Genomic DNA, 20721 nt, shown 5'->3' on the forward strand with positions numbered 1-20721 from the left:
TGCCCCCCCCGCCAGCCTGGTCGCTCCTAACTGCCCTTCCCTGCAGGCCTGGTCACCCCCAACTGCCCTCTCCTGTTGGCCTGGTCGCCTACAACTTCCCTCCCTGCTGGCCATCTTGTGCCCACATGGGGGCATCCATCTTGTACAAGGGTGTGACAGTCAATTTGCATATTACATCTTTATTATATAGGATAATTAGATGTTCTATTACCTTCTTGTGCTTGTATGTCCAGTTCCTTCCCCAAAATTAAGTTCTTATCTATTAAATGGCTCTCTGTTCCCTTCTCCTTCACTTCTCCTTCTGGGATACCCATTATCCTATGTTGCCCATTCTAACAGACTCGGATAGCTTTTGTAGAGTTCTTTCATTTTTTACAAATCTTGGTTCTCTTCCACCTGAATTATTTACAAATTTCTTCAAGCTCACTAATTTTCTCTTTCATATAGTCTGTTCTACTTCCAGTGCTTTCTAATGCATTCTTCATCTTATTTATTGAGTTCTTTAGCACTAGAATTTCTATTTCGTTCTTTACTTTATTATTTTTAATATATTTTTATTGAGTTCAGAGAGGAAGGGTGGGGGAGAGAGAAAGAGACATCATTGATAAGAGAGAATCATTGATCGGCTGCCTCCTGCATGCCCCACACTGATTGAGCCTGCAACCCGGGCATATCCCCTTGACTGGAATTGAACCTGTGACACTTGCAGGCTGATGCTCTGGCCACTGAGCAAAACCAGCTAGGGGTAGGTGTGTGTATTTTAATACCTGTAAAAGGTAAACCAAATAATACCATATATAGCAAAACTAGCCCTAAATACAAAATAATATACTATACCCCTAAACCTAAACATGATAATACTGTTTTTACATTTAAAATATAAAATAGAGTAATTTAGGCTCAAACATCAAATAAGCCTAGGTTTGAATTGCGGCCTTTATTTATAGTGTGTTTTTCGTCATATTACTAGCCATTCTAAGCTTCAGTTTCCTCTTCTGTCAGTTACATGATAATATTACTACATGTGGTTACTGTGGGAACATAGGAGAAAATACAGATAAAGCTGTTAGTACAGTGTAGAGCTCCCTAGTTTTAGCTGTCATTATTGTAATAATCATTACCATCCTATTCTCAGCTATTTTTGAGTAATTAATATTTTATTATTCCATAAGATTAATATCATTTTACTGCTCATTCTTAATAAGAGCCACAGGATCTAGAATTCACCTTGGTTCTCTCAGAACTATCCATTTCTTCTGATCTTGCTCAAATAATGTTCTGCTTTAGAAAGTCTGAATCAATCCTCCTCTTTTCAGATGTTGTCATCCTTTATTGTAAAGATCTTTAATATATTGGATTTGTTACAAATTAATGATTAATGGAGAGTCTCTGAGTGAATAATTCAACAACTTCACCAAGGCTTTCTTAAGTCATTGGCAATATAAGGAAATTCCAGTATTGTCACAGTGGTAATTTTTGCTGTAGCCACAGATGATAATATCTTTACTTTTCCTTGTTTTTACAATCCTAATACTGAAAGTAGTGTAGTTCTATAGATTTTATTTAGTTCAGGATTGGGCCAAGTATTTTTGTAGCTGGAATTTTATGTTTGTAACTAATTGTTTATACTAATGACTTTAATTAAAAATATTGTTCTTTTAAATAAATGGTAATGTCCCAACCTGGGTGAAAATAAAATTTTTTCCATTTGTATTTTCAGAGAATATTTTACCTTTAAAAATCAAGTGTTTTGTTTTATTTTTTAGCATACCTCCGGATAACCTTTCCATTCAAGAATTTCAAAGAAATGAAAGTATTGATGTTGAGGTGAGGAAGCTATTTAAAACATTTGTCTGTAACTATTTGTGCAAACCACATTGTAGAAATGTTAAAACTGTAAAATTGCTCAAAAAAATAAAGTGAAGTAATAGATTAAACTTAGACTAAGAGCATGAAAACTCTCAAAGAGGTTAAAGGTTAAATTTAAAGCATCGAAAATTTTTAAATGACTTTCTTATATTTGTTAGCTTTGCACTGAGTGTATGTTTTCTACTTAGGTGTGTCCATTTAATAATTTTAAAAACAGTTTATTCAGTAAAGTTCATTAGTCAGCAAGTATTTACTACAGTTGAATGAACAGATCAGATGTTTGTAGTTGAAATTGATCAGTGAGTTGCTTAGATTTCTCTCATTTTTAACCATCCATAGATGACCTTTAGCATTCTTAAATGAGTTTTAAAGAATATATTTTGTTGAATATAAATGGAGTTTAAAGTAGTAGTTTTTGGTTGTGGATGTGTGTGTGTGTTATTCTTTAAATAGGATAGGGAACTTTTAAGTAAATAAAATCAAATACTTTAAAGTGTACATAAAAAGCATAAACATCATCAGATACAAAATACTGCCTTTTGTCCAATTACTATATTAAAAGTCTTGTAAACTTTTCTTTAAAAGGCAAAAATAGTATATGATATATTAGAAGTAAGATCAACATTTAGTAAAATTGTTGCATAGTAAACAGTTTATAGTATTGACTACTTTGTGATAAAGTTATTTACTAAGATGGGGGGAAGCCGACTAGTCATCCTCTATATTAACCTTAAAATGTTTGTGTACGTCTATTGAGATTCTTTACGTGATTTTTTTTTACATAAAATTTAAATCTTACATTACAAATTGTCATTTGAGTCAATCTTCTTCAAGGAAAAAAATGCATTTGAATTTGCCTCTATTGTTTTAGGTAGTTCAGCTTATCAGCACAGAGATACTACCTTATGCCAATTTTATTCCTAAGGAATTTGTTGGTCAGATAATGACCATGCTTAATAAGGGCTCAATACATTCTCAGTCATCTTCATTTACAGGTATGTTATTTCAGTTATTTTTTTAAATATTAATAAGTATTGAAATATTTTTGAAGAAGCTTAATGTAAAAATGTTAACTCCTATGATTGTGGTAAATGTAAGTGAGTAAGGTAATTTTTATGAATGTGATTTAGAGCTTTAAGCTTTACGAGGGGGAAATGTGGTAAATATTCTGTGAATTATATGCAATGAATTAATTGCAAAACACTTAAGGAATCCACTTAAGTCTTTCAGGCTGACACGTTTCCAGTTTTGTGAAGTCATGGATTATTGGGAGGTAATAAGTGTATATTCTGCCACTTAGTAGTTGGCTAACTTTTCTAAGTTTGAGTTTTGTCATCTGTAAAATGAAGATATTAATACCAACCTCTCTGGACTATAAATTTCAGAGTTAGTCCATTAAAAAAATAGACACCTTGACATTAAAGAAACTAACATTTAGTGAGTACTACTTACTATGTATAGGGTTTTATGCCAGAATATTAATCCCGCTTCTCACAATATTTCTGTGAGGACAAGTTCCATCATATTATAGAAAGGAAAATGGGTTTTAAAAGCTTGAAAAAAATTGCTCACAATCTTAAGGCGGGTGGCCAAAATTCATTCTTAAAAAGAACTACATGCTCCTTTTGATTATATCATGCTGCCTTACTGGGAGATGATATATAAGTTGCCTTTTGCTGTTATTTCTCTTCTAAACCTGTGCTTAAATGTTAAGTGTAACAGTGGCATCATTTTTCTGTGAGATGATTAAAAAATAGTAAAAATGTGCCATGAATATCTATCCTTAATCCCCAGAATTTACCAGAGCCATGACTAACTTCTAACTAAGCTGAACACTTTAAAGAGCATATATGTGTGCAGCTTGACCACTAGATGTCTCTCATGTTGCTTACTTCACAAACCAGTTTTTTTTTCCTAGCCCAGTTTTAAAAACTGATCTGTTCATACACATGAGAACCTCAGAGAAAAAATCTTAAAGTTCATTTATCTTAATGTGGTCACTTTTATTATTGAGTGCATAAAAATTATAGATACATTTTTATAAAATACACAATAAGAACAATCTTTATAATCACTAGATACAAATATACTAGGCTAAATAGGAACTACTGAGTTACAATGTATGCTTTTTTAGTAGTTTTCTCATGATATCTCTTGCCGTTTATACTATTTTTAAAAATTCTTTTTTATTTTTATTGATTTCAGAGAGAGGAAGGGAAAGGGAGAGCAAGATAAAACATCAGTGATGAGAGAAAATCATTGATCGGCTGCCTCCTGCACACCCCTTACTGGGGATTGAGCCTGCAACCCAGGCATGTGCCTTGACTGGGAATTGAAGTGGTTCTGAACCTTCCTAATGCCACGACCCTTTAATACAGTTCCTCATGTTGGGGTGACCCCCAACCATAAAATTATTTTCGTTGCTACTTTATAACTGTAATTTTGCTACTATTATGAATCGTAATGTAAATATCTGATATGCAGGATGTATTTTCAGAGGTCGCGACCCACAGGTTGAGAACCGCTTTTCATGGGTTGAAGCTTAGTCACTGAGCCATATTAAACTATTAACTGTATCTGATAAGGTACATGGACATTCTTCCAATGACTGCCATAGGAAACAGACGTCTCAGCTTTGCCCTTGAGTGTTCCTTAAACACATATACTGGTCTTTCTTGCTAAATAAGACCAATCTGTAAACACAGAGTATCCAGTGATCGTTTTTGGTCTTCTGCTCTTAAGTATGATCTGACAGGCAAAGCTCACAGACATTTTAGGAAATTCTTCAACATGAAAGAGAAAGACCAAAAGAAATCAAGAGGGTCAAAAGAAACTGGGAGGAAAGAGGTAATGCGGAGTCATAGAAAACATTTTTTTAAAAGAAAAGCACAATTATTGTAATTAGGATGCTCAGAGAGATAAGTGCTTTTACATCCATGAAACAAGAAAAATGTTATTAAAAGGGAACAATTAGAACATTAAAAGAGGCCATAGAAACTACAATGTTGTGGCTGAAATAACAAGTTCAATGAAGGGTTGGAAGAAAAAATAATGAAATAACCTAAAATGCATAGCAAAGACAAAAAAGAAGAAATAAATAAAATGAATAAAGAGGCCTAACATCTGACAATAGGTCTTCCATAAAGAGAACAGAGAAAAGCTAGGAGAAAATTCTCAAACAATTTGAAATAAATCTCCAGATTAAAAATGGTCATTCAGGACCCAGAACAGTAAAAGAAAAAGGACCCACAGTAAAGCATGTCATCATGAAATATCAAAACATTCCGTGATAAAGAGAAGTTCCTAAAAGATTTCAGAAAGAAAAGTAAAAAGTTCCACCTAAAAGAGTTGTATGAAAATGACACATGGGAGCCTGGGCCGGTGTGTTCAGTGGTTAGAGCATCAGCCCAAGCACCGAATGTTCTCAGGTTTGATTCCCAGTCAAGGGTACGTGGGTTTGCTCCCCTACCAGTTGGGGTGTGTGCAGGAGGCAACCAATCAATGTGCCTCTCCCACATTCAGGGGAAAAATCATATATATAAATTTGCTAAGAGTTGTATTTAACCTTTTGTTAACCATCAAAAATTATTTTACAGAAGCAGAGATTGATATTCGTTTGAGAGAAGAATTTTCTAAAATGTGTTTTGAAACATTGCTCCAGTTTTCCTTCAGTAATAAAGTCACAACGCCTCAAGAAGGCTACATCTCACGAATGGCACTCTCAGTGCTTTTAAAGAGGTCTCAAGATGTACTACATCGCTATATAGAGGATGAAAGATTAAGTGGTAAATGCCCTCTTCCAAGGTATATATTTTATTAAAGAAGGAAATATGCTATTATAGTTATTCATAATAAAAAAAAGCCTCTGAAAAGTGTTTTCATAAGTGATCTGAACTTCACCTGAGGCTGTTTATAATTTGATGTTTTCCATACAATCTAAATGTTCATAAGTTTTGCTGCTGATATACTAATGTTTTATTAAGGGACGCTTTTTCAGTACCAACTTACCTTTATGAATTTGAAAAACAAAATTGAATTCTGAAAGTTTTTTTTCTTCTAAAGGATTTCTGAATAAGGGCTTATAAATCTACATGAGCACATGATTGTAGATCTCTCTGGAGAGAAAGTAATAAATTATGCTCTTTCTTTGGTTTATAGTTATTTCTAGGTTTCTCTGTAAGCCAGCTAGCCATATCTTAGATCTTCTTTTATCTAATTTGCTTATTTAAGTCCTTGTACCTAAACTGATTTATTTCTCATTTAGCCATACTATTATAGTGGAGGGGTCTCAGGGGTTTTCTGTTAAGCTCAGGCTAATCAAAGTCGGAGTATATGATCAAAAGTCATTAAAAAATGCATTCATAAATTAGGGCTGTATTGCCAATCTACTTTTTGATGGGGAAGTTAGAGTTTAAGGCAAAGCAAATGAAGTAAGTAAAATAATATTGGAAGATGAAGTTATTAAAGTTAGGAGAGAGGAAATGTGGGTCCCATTTCCTAAGGTAGTATTAGAGTGGTAAATCACTAGCCCTAAATCTTTGTGTACATTCTTATTTACTTATAATAAATTTTTGGAGTTAAAAATTACCTGTCAAAAGATACAGACATTTTAGAAGCTTTTGGTATGTATTACAAATTGCCTACCAGAGATTTCTACCAATTTACATTCTCTGAGGAGTATATGAATGTCCTTTTCTTCAGTGTTTAGCATTTTAGAATTATTTGCCAGTTTATTATTTATTTTCTTTTTCAAATTTGATGAATGAAAAAGTCACATAGTAATTTGCTGTACTATTTTTGAATTATCAATCCTTCTTAGCCATTGTATTTCTTTTAGGATTCACTGTATTTTTAATTTATAGGGAATAAAAATTATACCTCCCCATATTCAGATTTATATAGCTATGTCCTTTATATACAACTAGAGGCCCAGTGCACAAATATGTGCATGGTGGGGTCCTTTGGCCTGGCCGGCGATTGGGGCAGATTGAGGCCGGCCGGCTATGGGGAGGGACCACGGGAGATGGTCAGCTACAGGAGGTTGCCAGCTGTGGGAGTGCACTGACCACCAGGGGGCAGCTCCTGCATTGAGGGTCTGCCCCCGGTGGTCAGTGCTCATCCTAGTGACCATTCTACTGGTCGTTTGGTCGCTTAGGCTTTTATATATATAGACTAGTGGCCCAGTGCATGAAATTCGTGCATGGGGAGAGGGGAGTGTCCCTCAGCCCAGCCTGTACTCTCTCCAATCGGGGACCCTTTCGGGGATGTCCGACTGCCCGTTTAGGCCCGATCCCTGTAGGATCCCTGTAGGATTGGGCCTAAACCGGCAGTAGGACATCCCTCTCGCAATCTGGGACCATAACTCCTAACGGCTCACCTTCCCGCCTGCCTGATTGCCCCTAACTCCTCTGCCTGCCTGCCTGATATAGCCCCTAACTTCTCTGCTTGCCTGCCTGATCGTCCCTAACTGCCTCGACTTCTTGCCTGATTGCCCCTAACTGCCTCTGCCTGCCAGCCTGATCACCCCTAACTGCCTCTGCCTTGGCCTCCACCACCATGGCTTTGAATGGAAGATGTCCAGTCTATCTGGTCTAATTAGCATATTAACGTTTTATTTTTATTGATAAATCTACATCTGGACTGATAGGCAGCCATATGATCTATACTGCCAAAGCAATCATTAAAAAATTGAACCACTTTCTTACTCCTTATACCAAACAGCTGTTGCCCTTAAAACCCCTCCTCAGCCCCCACCTTAGGTTCTGCCTTCGCAGTTCACCCAGATTAGGTTCTGATTGGACAGTTTCTATGCCAGTGAGTGTCAAAAGCTCCGCCTCCTAGGCAGCCATTGGCTCCTCATACTTCACCCAGATTTGGTTCTTATTGGTCAGTTTCTATGCCTGTCAACGTCTCTGGGCCTATCTCCATGCCTGATCAGAGAGGCAGAGCTGCTGGCAAAGCCCAGAGAGAAAGAGAGAGGCAATGGCTAGTCAACAGCTGCCATAGAGGCTGCAGATCAGACCCTGCCTCTCGCTCCGGGCCTCTCTCCGGGCCTGATCTGCAGCCCCCTCGGCAGTCAGTTGCTGGGTCGCCACACCCGCAGCAGCAGCAGTCGTCATGGCAACCCAGCACTGACCGCAGGACTGACTTCCAGTCAGTTGTGCCTTCGGCTGTTACAGTCCCTGGGTTTTTATATATTAGGGTAGCATTCCAAAGACAGGTATTAGTAACGTGTTTATAGTCATCATTGAAACTGATTCATCAAAATTGATCTCTGAAATACATTGGAGAGCAGTAATAAAGTTGCTTTGCTTGGACTGTTTTTATTTATTAGATTACAACCTTATTTGGTTTCAAAATTAACTTGCCCTTCATTTTTAAATATTTTGTGTTTATTCTATTACTTTTCAATTGAATATTAGTTATATATTAGGAAAATCTTATCTGTAGAATGAAAACACAGACTCATACCTGAAATGGGGTTGGGGTGCTGTTTATACTATAGCAGAAGAGCTTTATTTCATAGGGAGAAAGAAGGGATTCAAGTTACTCTTGTGCCATGAAGTGTTATGTTCTGTCATATTATGTTTGATGCAGTTACCATTACATTTTTTTCTAAAAAGCTGCATTGCAACAGGATAAAATACTTCAGTGCTTACAAAGGGTGGCTTGAAATAGTACCTTGTCATATATTAGGAAAATCTTATCTGTAGAATGAAAGCACAGACTCATACCAGGAATCGGGTTAGGGTGCTGTTTATACTATAGCAGAAGAGCTTTATTTCATAGGGAGAAAAAGGGATGCAAGCTACTCTTGTTGATCCTTTGCTGCAAGTTCATTCTTTATTGCTGATGTCTCCAAATAGTGCCATCTTAGGACTGATTTTGAGCATGTTATTTGTTTACTGGAACATTAACTATGCATTATTGTAATTTTAAACTTACTTTTAACAGCATGATAAAATATGTGCTAGGAGGTAATAGTAGTCTATATTTCCATTTAATCTTTGGCAAATCCTTTCTAGTACTAATTAGTTAAAATAAATACACCTTTCACAGAGAAGTTTTAAAAGCACATATTGTAAAATGTTTTAATTTTAAGTAGTTACATGAAATTGCTTACAAATAAATTTAGATTTGCACGAGTAGATTGCCTCTCCCCCCTTTTTAAACTGATAACTACTGGTAAGAACTATATATCTTACTAGAGGCCCGGTGCACAAAAATTCATGCACTTTGGGGGGTCCCTCAGCCCAGCCTGCGCCCTCTTGCAGTCCAGGGCCGCTCACAGGATGTCTGACTGATGGCTTAAACACAGTAAAAAACACACATGCATATGTTAAAATCTTAATGGAAATAATTTCTCATTTCTTTTTTAGGCAACAAGTAACAGAAATCATATTTGTTTTAAAAGCAGTTAGTACTCTCATTGATTCACTTAAGAAAACTCAGCCTGAGAATGGTAAGTGCTTAGAAACTCAGTTATTCTAAACTCATAACGTTTATCTCCTATTTGTAATGTCCTTTTGTATTATTATTAAGTTAACTGAGTTTTAGGAACATAACAGCTATTAGACTTTCTTTTCTCTGGTCTTTATGACAGTTAAGCATCAGCCCATTAAGATGTCAATTAAGTAAAATTTATTCTTAATGTTTTGTCTTCATGTTAAAACAACTATTTGGCTGACTTTTTTTTTTTTAAGTAAATTGGTCTGAATTCAGGGTGTTGTATGGACAATTCATATTTTGTGTTTTTTTTAATATAGAACATCATTGACTTTTTCTGGTATGGGGAAGCTTCTATTCTGCATTTGTACTGATTTACTGTAGATATATCAACTGTATAAATAACTATGAATCATTTTTATAGTCCTTTCTCATTTATTTTCCCTTTCTGTTACTTATTCCTGTCCAATCTGTTCTTCACATTATGGCCAGAAATGACTTTTCCAAAAATATATTCAACCATTTATTTTCCCATCCTTGTAAAACAAAACAAAAAAATCTTTTTTACTTATTATCTACCAAGTGTGTCAAGAGTACTGTCTGACTATTCTATTCATGCTTGATTTCCCACTAGACCTCATACACCCTACTCTCCCACCAAATTAAAATTCTATCTACCCAAGTATTTCCAACCCTTTGCTTATTTCATTCTCCTGTCTACATCCACCTAATTCAAATACCACTCCTCTTTTAAGCCTGTTTTTAATCCTTAAAGGTAAATGATTTATTTTTCTTGTTGAATTCCTAGCTCTTTTATGTGTACCTTTGCATTAAAGCACCCTATTTGTGTTATAGTTGTACATGTACATGACTCACTCCCCTTAGATTGTAAAGTTCTTAAGAGGCTTTTTGGGCCTTGTTTTGTTCTATTTTGAATCCTCTACAGTAGTGGTCTTAACCTTCCTAATGCCGTGACCCTTTAATACAGTTCCTCATGTTGTGGTGACCCCCAATTTCATTGTTACAAACTGAACATAATTAAAGCATAGTGATTAATCACAAAAACAATATGTAATTATATATGTGTTTTCCGATGGTCTTAGGCGACCCCTGTGAAAGGGTCGTTAGACCCCCAAAGGGGTCGCGACCCACAGGTTGAGAACTGCTGCTCTACAGCATTGTTACTCAAAGTCTGGTTTGTTGGACCAACCACTGCTCTTAAGAGTTTGTTACTGATCCAGGACAAGGTAAAGAGCTGGCACCAGAATATAAGTCAATTGTGTCACTAAACATACTCTCATTCAGCTGACGTTTTTTTAAACAACTAGACTTTGTTAAATAAGGAAGTGTATTGGTTTACATTCTGGCACCTTAGATGACTGGCACTTTAAACAGCATTTCTTTTACTAACTAAGAAAAAAGGAAGTCCCTAATAAATGATTCATAGAATATTTATTTGTTCCTTTCAATTATTATATAATTAAAATAAATACATGTCTTTTTGTTTTTAAATCTACTTATTGGTACTTGGGCCTAAAAAGGGTGAGTACTATGTGAACTCTTAAGAGTCAATAATAGACTTATGTTTATTCAATCCAAAGGGAGGTGTGGAATTTTGGGGGAAAATCCTGGAGCAATGTCTTAAATTTATCTCAAGTTCAAATTTAAGTTTTTATTAAAAAAAATATTCTGGCTAATTTTTCAGAGAGGGAAACCATGCATTGATTTTTCTAGAAGTCAGTCAGTAAAATCTTTATTAGATCATAGGATAGAATTAGATCCTTAAAAATATATTATACTTAAGACATAAACAGGAAATTCTCTGTTTCCCATGTTACTGGTTTCGTATAACCAGTATATTTCAATGTATAGTATTTGCATTCTTTTGTATGCTCTTTAGATAGCTATCAATAATTTAATGAGAATTTGTTTAAAGAAAGAAAGAGGAAGGAAGACTCAGCAACCTTTAAAAAAAAAACAACAAAAAAAAACAAAGCCAATGGGCCGTAGATAGGGCAGTATAATTATTAATGTTAAAAATTGTTTAAGAGAGTTGGAATTATGCCTCTAGGCATATGAAGTGAAGTTTAATTTAAATGTAACCATAAATGATGATTATTATATTATAACATATTTAAAAGGTATGATAAGCTTCATTAAGAAACAGAAAAAAAGAAGATAACTTAGAAAAAGCCAGGCTTTCTCAGCAGAAATATGTTGGGCTGCTCATGGCCAGTTCAAAATTAATTCAGAAGGATGGCTACACGGTTTGGAACCGATGTATACTTTACATGTGTTTAGCACATTGGTTATTTGTTATAGGGTTTTCTAGGGGGAGAGGAGACATTTATTGGACTTATTTTTAGTTTGAAATAATTTTATTTTTATCATTTACCTTGATCTTTATTTAAAAATTTTAGCTGGTAGTAAACATACACTCATGGTTCAAATGTACAAAAAGAATATACAGTGTGGGGCAAAAGTAGGTTTATAGTTGTTTATACGGAACATAGTGCAATAAATAATAACACAAGAATAAACTCTGCTTCTGGTACTTAAAACTGTAAGTTTACTTTTGCCCCACCCTGTATATAAAGGGAAAAGTTTTAAGATCTTTCCCCTGTTCTGTGTCTACCCAGTTCTTACCTCACCATAGGCATTCACTTTTATTAGTTTTTTAATCCTTCCACAAGTTTATGTAAATACAAAATATATACTTCACTATGCCCCCAGTTTTTAGCACAAATGAATGTGTATCTTATTATTATCTATTGTTCTGGACACTTTTTTGCCCCCACTTTATAAAATACCATGAAGAATCTTTCATATCAATACATATAGCTTTTTCTTTTTTTTGATAGTTAAGTCCAAAGTGCCCACCAATATCTGTGGTGAGTTTTTAAAAAATACTTTAATTTAAGAAATTTGAGTAGCTTTCCCTGAGTTTAAGATGTTATCTTAAATAATGTATTTTTGTATTTTCCTGTAATAAACAGGGCAATCTAGGTAAGTTTTGATATATGCAACCTTGTTCCCTCCAAATATTTTTTTAATATATGTATTTTATTGATTTTTTACAGAGAGGAGGGGAGATGGGATAGAGAGAAACATCAATCAGCTGCCTCCTGCACATTCCCTAATGGGTATGTGCCTGCAACCAAGGTACATGCCCTTGACCGGAATCGAACCTGGGACTCTTCAATCCACAGGCCAACGCTCTGTCCACTGAGCCAAACCAGTCAGGCTCCAAATTTTTATCTGAGTAAAATACAAATAAAATTTATCATCTTAACCATTATTAAGTATATGTATAGTTCAGTATTATTAAATACTAGAGGCCTTGTGCACAGATTCATGCACGGGTGGGTTCCGGCCAGCCTGCCCAGATCAGGGTGGGGGAGGCTGGTCAGGGGTGGGGCCAGCCAGGGGAAGAGGCCGTGGGCGGTTCGTTGGCTGGCCCCACCCCCTAGTCGAACTTCCAGTTGAGGGGACAATTTGCATATTAGGCTTTTATTATATATGATATTCATAATATTGTGCAACTATCATCACCATCCATCTCCATAACTTTTCATCTTGTAACTGACACTTTATACTCCTTAAACAGTAACTCCCCATTCACTATTCTTCCCAGCCCCTGGCAGCAATAAGCCTACTTTATGTCTCAATGACTTTACTCTGAATAGCTCATATAAGTTGAATTACACAGTATTTGTCTTTTTGTGGCTCACTTATTTCACTTAGCATAATGTCATCAAGGTTCATCCATATTATCTATATATATATATAAAAAGCCAGCGACCAGAACACTGTAATGATCAGAACGACTGGTCGCTGTGATGCCCACTGTGGCCAGCAAACCAGCCAAATCGGGGTGGGCCAGCTGGCCAACCTCCCACAGTCCCTCCCTCCTGACTGGCCCAGCCCTGATCCTCCCCACCACCCTGATCAGCCTGTGGCCTCTCCCCCCAGCCAGCTCCGCCCCTCACACCAATTGGGGATGGGGCTGGCCGGCCAACCTCCCACAGCCCCTCCCCAGCTACTGGCCCCCAATCAGGCTCCCTAATTGGGGGTGAGGTCCACCGGCCAATCACCTGTAGCCCCTCCCCCCAGCTGGCCTGGCCCCAATCAGGTCCCGATCAGGGGCTGGCCAGCTGACCAACCTCCTGTCTCCTCCTCACAACAGGCCCAGCTCCCATCCGCCTTGATTGGGGCCGGGCCGGCCGGACCCCACCCATGCACAAATTCGTGCACTGGCCCTCTAGTAGTATAGAGTAAACACTTGATTTTGTGGACCTCAATTTAACAGACTTCAGATTTAATGGACAAAATTTCTGGTCCGTATGTCATGTGAAAATTAACACCCTGTTAATTTTAAAATGCTTTTAACCAAGATTTGTTTATAATTAAATTAAGAAGTTATTTTTTGTTGTTATAAATTCACGGCTATTTTAAACAAATTTTAACCAGTAGAGCATATGTTTGAAAAAACACTAGTAATTTCACCGCCATATATAAATATTACATATCTATAACTATAGTCTATTTTAAATCCAATAGTGACTGTTTGTAAACAATGTTCTTTGAATGATTAGCACATGATCACAAAGCATCTCATTTGGTAATTGGTTCTGTTGTTGAGTGGCATGACTTTCTGCAGCAGTTCTTTAAAAATATTTTTTCATTGATTTCAGAGAGGAGGGAGAGGGAGAGAGAGAGAGAGAAACATCAGTGATGAGAAAGAATCATTGATCTGCTGTCTCCTGCACGTCCCCTACTGGAGTTTGAGCCTGCAACCTGGACATATGCCCTTGACTGGAATTGAACCCGGCACCCTTCAGTCGCAGGCCAACGCTGTATCCACTGAGCCAAACCAGATAGGGCCTGCAGCAGTTTTAATGTGTGCTAGCCTATGTTCCGACGTGTGCTAAGCCACGCCCTAGCTGTGTGCATTTGCTGGCGGTGACTGGTGAATGCACACATTTACTAAACCTATTCAGTATAAATTTAAAATAGCAGTAACACATATAGAAAACTTTTCTGTGAAATTAAACTTTTTATACATACTTAATTTTAATTATACAAATATGTCTATATAAGTAAAAACAGGTAAACTACTTTGTCAATTTTTGTAACATATGCATTCGGAAATTACAAACTAATTGGGATATAACACTTTTGTCCATTCACTAAATGTCATTCAACAGTATTAATTGTTCATAATAGTCCTTCCCCACTACAGTTCATATCTAATGATATACATCAAAGATTGTCAAACAGGCCAAGCCAGTGTGGCTCAGTGGTTGAGTGTCGACTCATGAACCAGAAGGTCACAGTTCGATTTCCAGTAGGGCACATGCCTAGGTTGTGGCAGGAGTTGTGCAGGAGTTAGCCAGTAAATGATTCTCTCTCATCATTGATATTCCTATCTCGCTCTCCTCCCTTTCTCTCTCTGAAATCAGTTTTTTTAAAAAAAGATTATCAAGCAGTTCAAGAATGAATCTATGTATGGTTATTTAAAATTGAAAGCAATACCAAGGACATTACAGAGCAAATAATATATTTATATTTTTAGCACACAACTGCATAAAAAAATTAAACTCTTTTCTAATTGTTCTTGAAATGTACACTATATTCTCTAGCAATTAATTGAAAATGACTAAAGTTTTGAAGTATTCTAAGTTACTTGACTTAGCTTCCAAGGCCTTTGCAATTGCAGTATCATTTAAAAATGTATTTTTATTAAATTTGTTGGTATTGATATATCTGCACATTGACCATGTATTTTCCCTTACATCTTATTAAATATTGCAGGAAATCTTCCAAAGGTAAAAGAAGATTGTGGAATCTCCATATATTGGGGAATTTTTTCTTTGCATTGTATTTAAATGATTGTGTTTATGTTAACTGGGTGATCTCTGCTATTGAAATCCACCCTTTTCTGAGGTTTTATACTTTTTGCATTACAGTTGATGGAAATACCTGGGCACAAGTAATTGCCTTATACCCAACTTTAGTAGAATGCATCACCTGCTCATCTTCAGAAGTCTGCTCTGCACTTAAAGAGGCACTAGTTCCCTTTAAGGATTTCATGCAGCCACCAGCATCCAAAGTTCAAAATGGAGAATCTTGACCAGCTACAATAAATTTAAAGAAGAAAGATATCTAAAGAATATCTGCTCCTCAGTGAGTCTTCTATTGGAAGACATTTCTTACTACAAATAATTCTTGGCAGCTGTTGTTGGCCTTCTTTAAATTGTACTTACCTGAGTTCAGTAGTTCTTATTACAAGCTTACACGCCAGCAAAGGCTCCTGAATGAGTATCAGTGCAAGCCTTTAATAATTAAACTGATTAGGGAGATGGTTAATACTATAGCATACCTGCTACCATATCTTCAACTGGTGATTTAAAAGTGAGTGCTAATGTTAAATGCTTGATGCTGTATTTATTATAAATATAAAATTGTTTGCTTACCTTTTTACTTATAATTTGCTTTCTTAAGCGGCAGATACACTCCCCATATAATCATGAAGTTAGCTTAATGATTATTTTAAATGTAGTTGCTAGTCACTATTAAATGTCTGGCCAGAAAGGTCATGTGAACACAGCTGCAAATAGTTTATGATTTGCTTATTTTGCAACTCTGAAGTATAGGTTATTAACTTAATACATTGAGATATGTTGTAGCACTATGACTCCATCATACCTCATTTCTTTAAATGTCTTTTCCAGCTTTCACATAAGTATGTCTGTTTTTATATTTGCTGTCTGGATTTTAAAGACTTTGATATTTTATATTTCTACTGATTCTCCTCCCCCACCCCTCACTCCCTCACTGAGTAACAACATTTATCACTGACTTTGAATTGTGACCCAGGCAAAATGATTTCAGATTTCCTAAAATTTTGCCTGTAAAGTTTTGTTCATTTCAGTGCTTCCTTTTGTAATGTCTTCTCAAGAAGCAAAATAACTATGCTGACCCACAAATATAAAATGTGTGTGTGTGTTCTGAAACAATGAGAAATGTATTTTTGGAGATAGAGAAGCATTTAGAAGTGCAGTAAACTTTCTGTCATGGAGAAAAATGCTAATTTTGTTTCACTTTCCTCTGCTAGTGAAGAAATGCTCCTGAGTACATTAACTTAACTGTTCCTTAACAAATGGACTGACCTAACTTACTGTGTTTTTTATTTTATGGGTTATGCTATTATATTTTTCTTTTGAATTAAATTTTCATAATTTATGTGAAGACTCAAGGAGGTTTAAAACAATTATTTTTCATAAGAAATCATAATTGTCTCAGTATTATTTTAGTGTCCTGGAAGGCCTTTGATTTTAATAGAATTTATGCCTCTACAGCATATTTATAAAATGACAAGAAGATATTAGAATTAAGTAATGAACAAGATATAATTGTGAGGCTATTGTAATTGTGTAATTACTTAATTTGCACTATTATCTGTAAACAAGTGGTTAGATATTTTTTTAAGGGATAGTATTTTTTTACATGAATTAATGAATTTCTACTTTATAATTTCAAGTAAAATTAAGGTAAAATAGGGCATTTTCTAGATTCTATCTTCAGCATTTGTCTTAAAGAAAGTTTTAAAAATTAATTGCTCAAGCTGTGTATTTAGTTTACTTTCTATATTTGGATATGTCAAATTGGGTATTAGAAAAATCTGCATATCACTGATAAAGCATTGAAAATAGAATAATAAGAGTAGTGTACAGGTTCAGTAACATGTTTAAAATATTGCCAAGAATTTACATGAAGTAAAAATGCATCTATTCTTGAGAAATAGCAGATCAATTGCAATTAGAATTATCCTCTTTGAAAGTTAAATATGAGTCAGAGGTATATACATATATTTATATAAACTGATGAAGTTCGTGCATGGGGTGGGGGCAGTGTCCCTCAGCCTGGCTTGCACCCTTTCACAATCAGGGACCCCTTGGGGATGTCTGACTGCCAGTTTAGTCTCAATCCCGCAGGATTGGGCCTAAACCGGCAGTAGATTATCCCTCTCACAATCCGGGACTACTGGCTCCTAACGGCTTGCCTGCCTGATCGTCCCAAACCACTCTGCCTGCCTGCCTCATTGCCCCTAACCACTCGCCTGCCTGCCTGGTCGCTCCTAACTGCTCACCTGCCTGCCTATTCACCCCTAACTGCCTCTGCCTTGGCCCTCGCTGCCCCGGCTTTATTCGGAAGGACGTCCGAAATGATGTCCGGAAGATAGTTTGGCTGTCTGGACTAATTAGGATATTACGCTTTTATTACTTTAGATTGGTTTTACTAATATTGTGTTAGCTTTCAATACCAGGACCATACCCTACAGTTCAAAACACAAATTTGGTGAATGTGTAAATACCATATAATATAGTGATCAGTGGCCATCTTAGTGTCAGGCAAGCTGGGCCACCCCCCTTGGTGGTATAATTTGACAGGTTTTTCCTCACAGAATATCTCTCACCACTCCCAGGACTCACTATTATTAATTCATTCCCTTGAGTCAAGCATACTTCTAGGCTAAAATACCCTGATTCCTGGAAGGTTAACCCTTGTCTTACTGGTATGAATTGGGTTCTTCAGTTTTGGGCTATGTGAGATTACTACATGCTAGGAGATTCAAAAAGGAAGTTGCCGAAGCTAATATCATTTTGTATGACATTTAAGACTATGATTAGTCCATGAAACAGTAGTAAAAATGTCCTTTGGGATACATATTATAATTACAATGAGGTTTTTAAAAAATATATTTTATTGATTTTTTGCAGAGAGGAAGGGAGAGGGATAGTTAGAAACATCAATGAGAGAGAAACATCGATCAGCTGCCTCCTGCACACCTCCTACTGGGGATGTGCCTGCAAGGTACATGCCCTTGACCGGAATCAAACCTGGGACCCTTCAGTCCGCAGGCCGATGCTCTATCCACTGAGCCAAACCACCAGGGCTACAATGAGTTTTGTCTCTCATAATCACTTTTTGTCACTGACAGTACCTTTTTTTTTTTTTTTTTGTTATCCTAACCCAAGAGTATTTTTCCATTGACTTGTAGAGTGAGTGGAAGGGACGGGGAGAGATAGAGAGAAACATTAATGTGAGAGATACACATCAATTGGTTGCCTTCTGCACACACCCCAACCAGGGTCAGGGATCAAGCCTGCAACCGAGGTACGTGCCCTTGACCAGAATCATTCCTTCAGTCCCAGGATGACAATCTGTCCACTGAGCCAAACCAGTTAGGACAGTGCCTTATATATAGATTGGTGGACAACAGACATCTAACATTTGGATTAAAATCTTTTTCTGACGTTTTTCCATTATAAAAAAAATTAATTTTAACTTGGAATAGTTTACGTTTTAGTTTCCTATAATGCCGCCACTGCTAAAGAACAGGTCATTTTGTAGTGTCTTATTTTATACTCCTTTATAACTAGTGATAACTAAAAGTTTTGTTAATTTTACTGTATACATTTATAACATTTACTTATTAGGAGCTTGTAGGTGCCAAAAAAAAAACACGCATGAAAGTCTGCCTTAGAGAGACCCACTTTTTATTTGATTTCATTTTTAATTTTATTAACAACTATATTGTTTCTTACCTGTTTTCCCCCTATATGATTATTGATTCAACTATTGCTATATTCCGTAAATTATGTTACACTAGAAGGAAGAGGTGAACAATTAAACATATATATTTTATTCTGAAGAATAGCATATACTTAATATTATAATAGTTTATTTGTCCTATCTCAATATAACTTGAAAGTATTTTGTTCATTGTCACAATTTGGAATCACTGGGCCCAGGCAACCATTTGGCCGAAGGGTCCATTGAGAAACAGAATAAAAGAGCTTAAATTATTGAAGTGTTAGCAAACAACTCAAAAGTATTAATGAGGTCATTATTACACTCATGTTAATGAAAGACAGTGTAGTTATAGAATGACTATATTCTTCTCAAATGTAGAATAATTAAGATGGGCAACCAGATCCTCGAAAAAGACTGGTGTAGGTGAAGTCTGTCTAGCGAAGGCAGATACTTTCAGGAACTCACCTGCCTGTGATTGCTATAGTTATTAATAGTGGCGACTTAGAAGCCCTGGAATGAATTGATGTCCAGGCCAAGAATATTGTGAACTTCTGGTTTTTAATAGAAAATGACCACAGATGTGGACAAAAATGGTCTCCTGAAAGCATTGCCAGCAGCCTACTATGTTCTTTAGATTTATGCTTAATGCATTTGACATTTTGGCAGATGTGCTGCTCTCGTGCATAGTGCCAGCCTTCAGCTATGTTTAGAGTTGTTGGGTTGCATTTATCTACATTTTTAGAGTGAATTGTGCTTTTTTATTTAAATTACCATTCATAGAATGAATGAGTGGGAGTTTATAACACATGGTGTGTTACCAATTTATATATTACGGGAAAGCAGGTTTTAATATTTCAGAAACCTTTAATTAAAATTTTTGTATCCTGGCAAGTAAACTAGTGCTTTCAAATTGAATGAAAAGTATTTCTAGATTGGGAAGGAAACTTTATCTGTTTCTTAATTTATATAAAAACTATTTCAGAGAAGTTAAATATCCATGTTTACATCTAGTAAGTTTGAATGCACTGGTAGTGTTGGCTGTTTTTAAGGGAGCATGCAGTCATTCCTTCGTTGAATATAAATATTCTTATTAATCTTGACTGTGAGGCAGCAAGGAACAGAGACTCTGCCTCTTACTTAACGCTGGGCATGTTAACTTTTCAAAGCCTTCGTTTTCTAATCTTTAAAACAGATGACAATGGGTCCTCATTAATTCTTTAGAGAAAAAATACACAGTTTGAATTTAGAGGGTTTTTTACATTATTAAGGTAGTAATCTTCAAGTTATTTGATACATTTATTACTATATCCTAATTGAGACCTTTGACTATATATTTTTCTTCCTCTTTCTCCTGCATCAGTTTCTTCCCTTCTCCTATGTATGTATGTATCTATGTATGTATTTATAAAAGTTTATTGATTTCTAGAGAGAGGAAGGGAGAAGAGAAACATTGATATGAGAGCATAACATTGATCTGCTGCCTCCTGCACACCCGCTACTGGGCACCAAACCCACAACCCAAGCATGTGCCCTGACTGGGAATCGAACTGGCAGTCCTTCGGTGAATGGGATAACACCCAACCAACTGGACCACACTGACCAGAGTCAAGTTAAAATAATTTGTGACTAGAGCTCCTACTATCTTTCTGAATCCACAGCATTCAGTAGTGAGGATGCCCACAAAATGGGATGCTATAAATAGGAATTCAGCAACTAAACTTGGAATAATCATGTCTTTTCTGTTATGTGGCTTGAGAGATCATAGCACTTTTCTCAAAAAGGAAATGAGCTTACATTAAGTTTTCC

General features: G+C 36.1%; 1 protein-coding gene across 1 annotated transcript in view; it reads left to right on the top strand.

Annotated features, from left to right (window-relative positions):
- MON2 (MON2 homolog, regulator of endosome-to-Golgi trafficking) overlaps nt 1-15728 on the top strand; it is a 115585-nt gene extending 99857 nt beyond the window's left edge. The window contains exons 31-35 of the mRNA XM_006767132.2: nt 1767-1827; nt 2741-2864; nt 5466-5673; nt 9249-9331; nt 15285-15728. Coding sequence (XP_006767195.1) covers nt 1767-1827; nt 2741-2864; nt 5466-5673; nt 9249-9331; nt 15285-15448 — 640 coding nt within the window. The 3' untranslated portion in view covers nt 15449-15728. The remainder of the gene's footprint in view (nt 1-1766; nt 1828-2740; nt 2865-5465; nt 5674-9248; nt 9332-15284) is intronic.
- The last annotated feature ends 4993 nt before the right edge of the window (nt 15729-20721 follow it).

Source organism: Myotis davidii, unplaced genomic scaffold (assembly GCF_000327345.1).
Source record: "Myotis davidii unplaced genomic scaffold, ASM32734v1 scaffold402, whole genome shotgun sequence".
Classification (NCBI taxonomy): Eukaryota; Metazoa; Chordata; class Mammalia; order Chiroptera; family Vespertilionidae; genus Myotis; species Myotis davidii.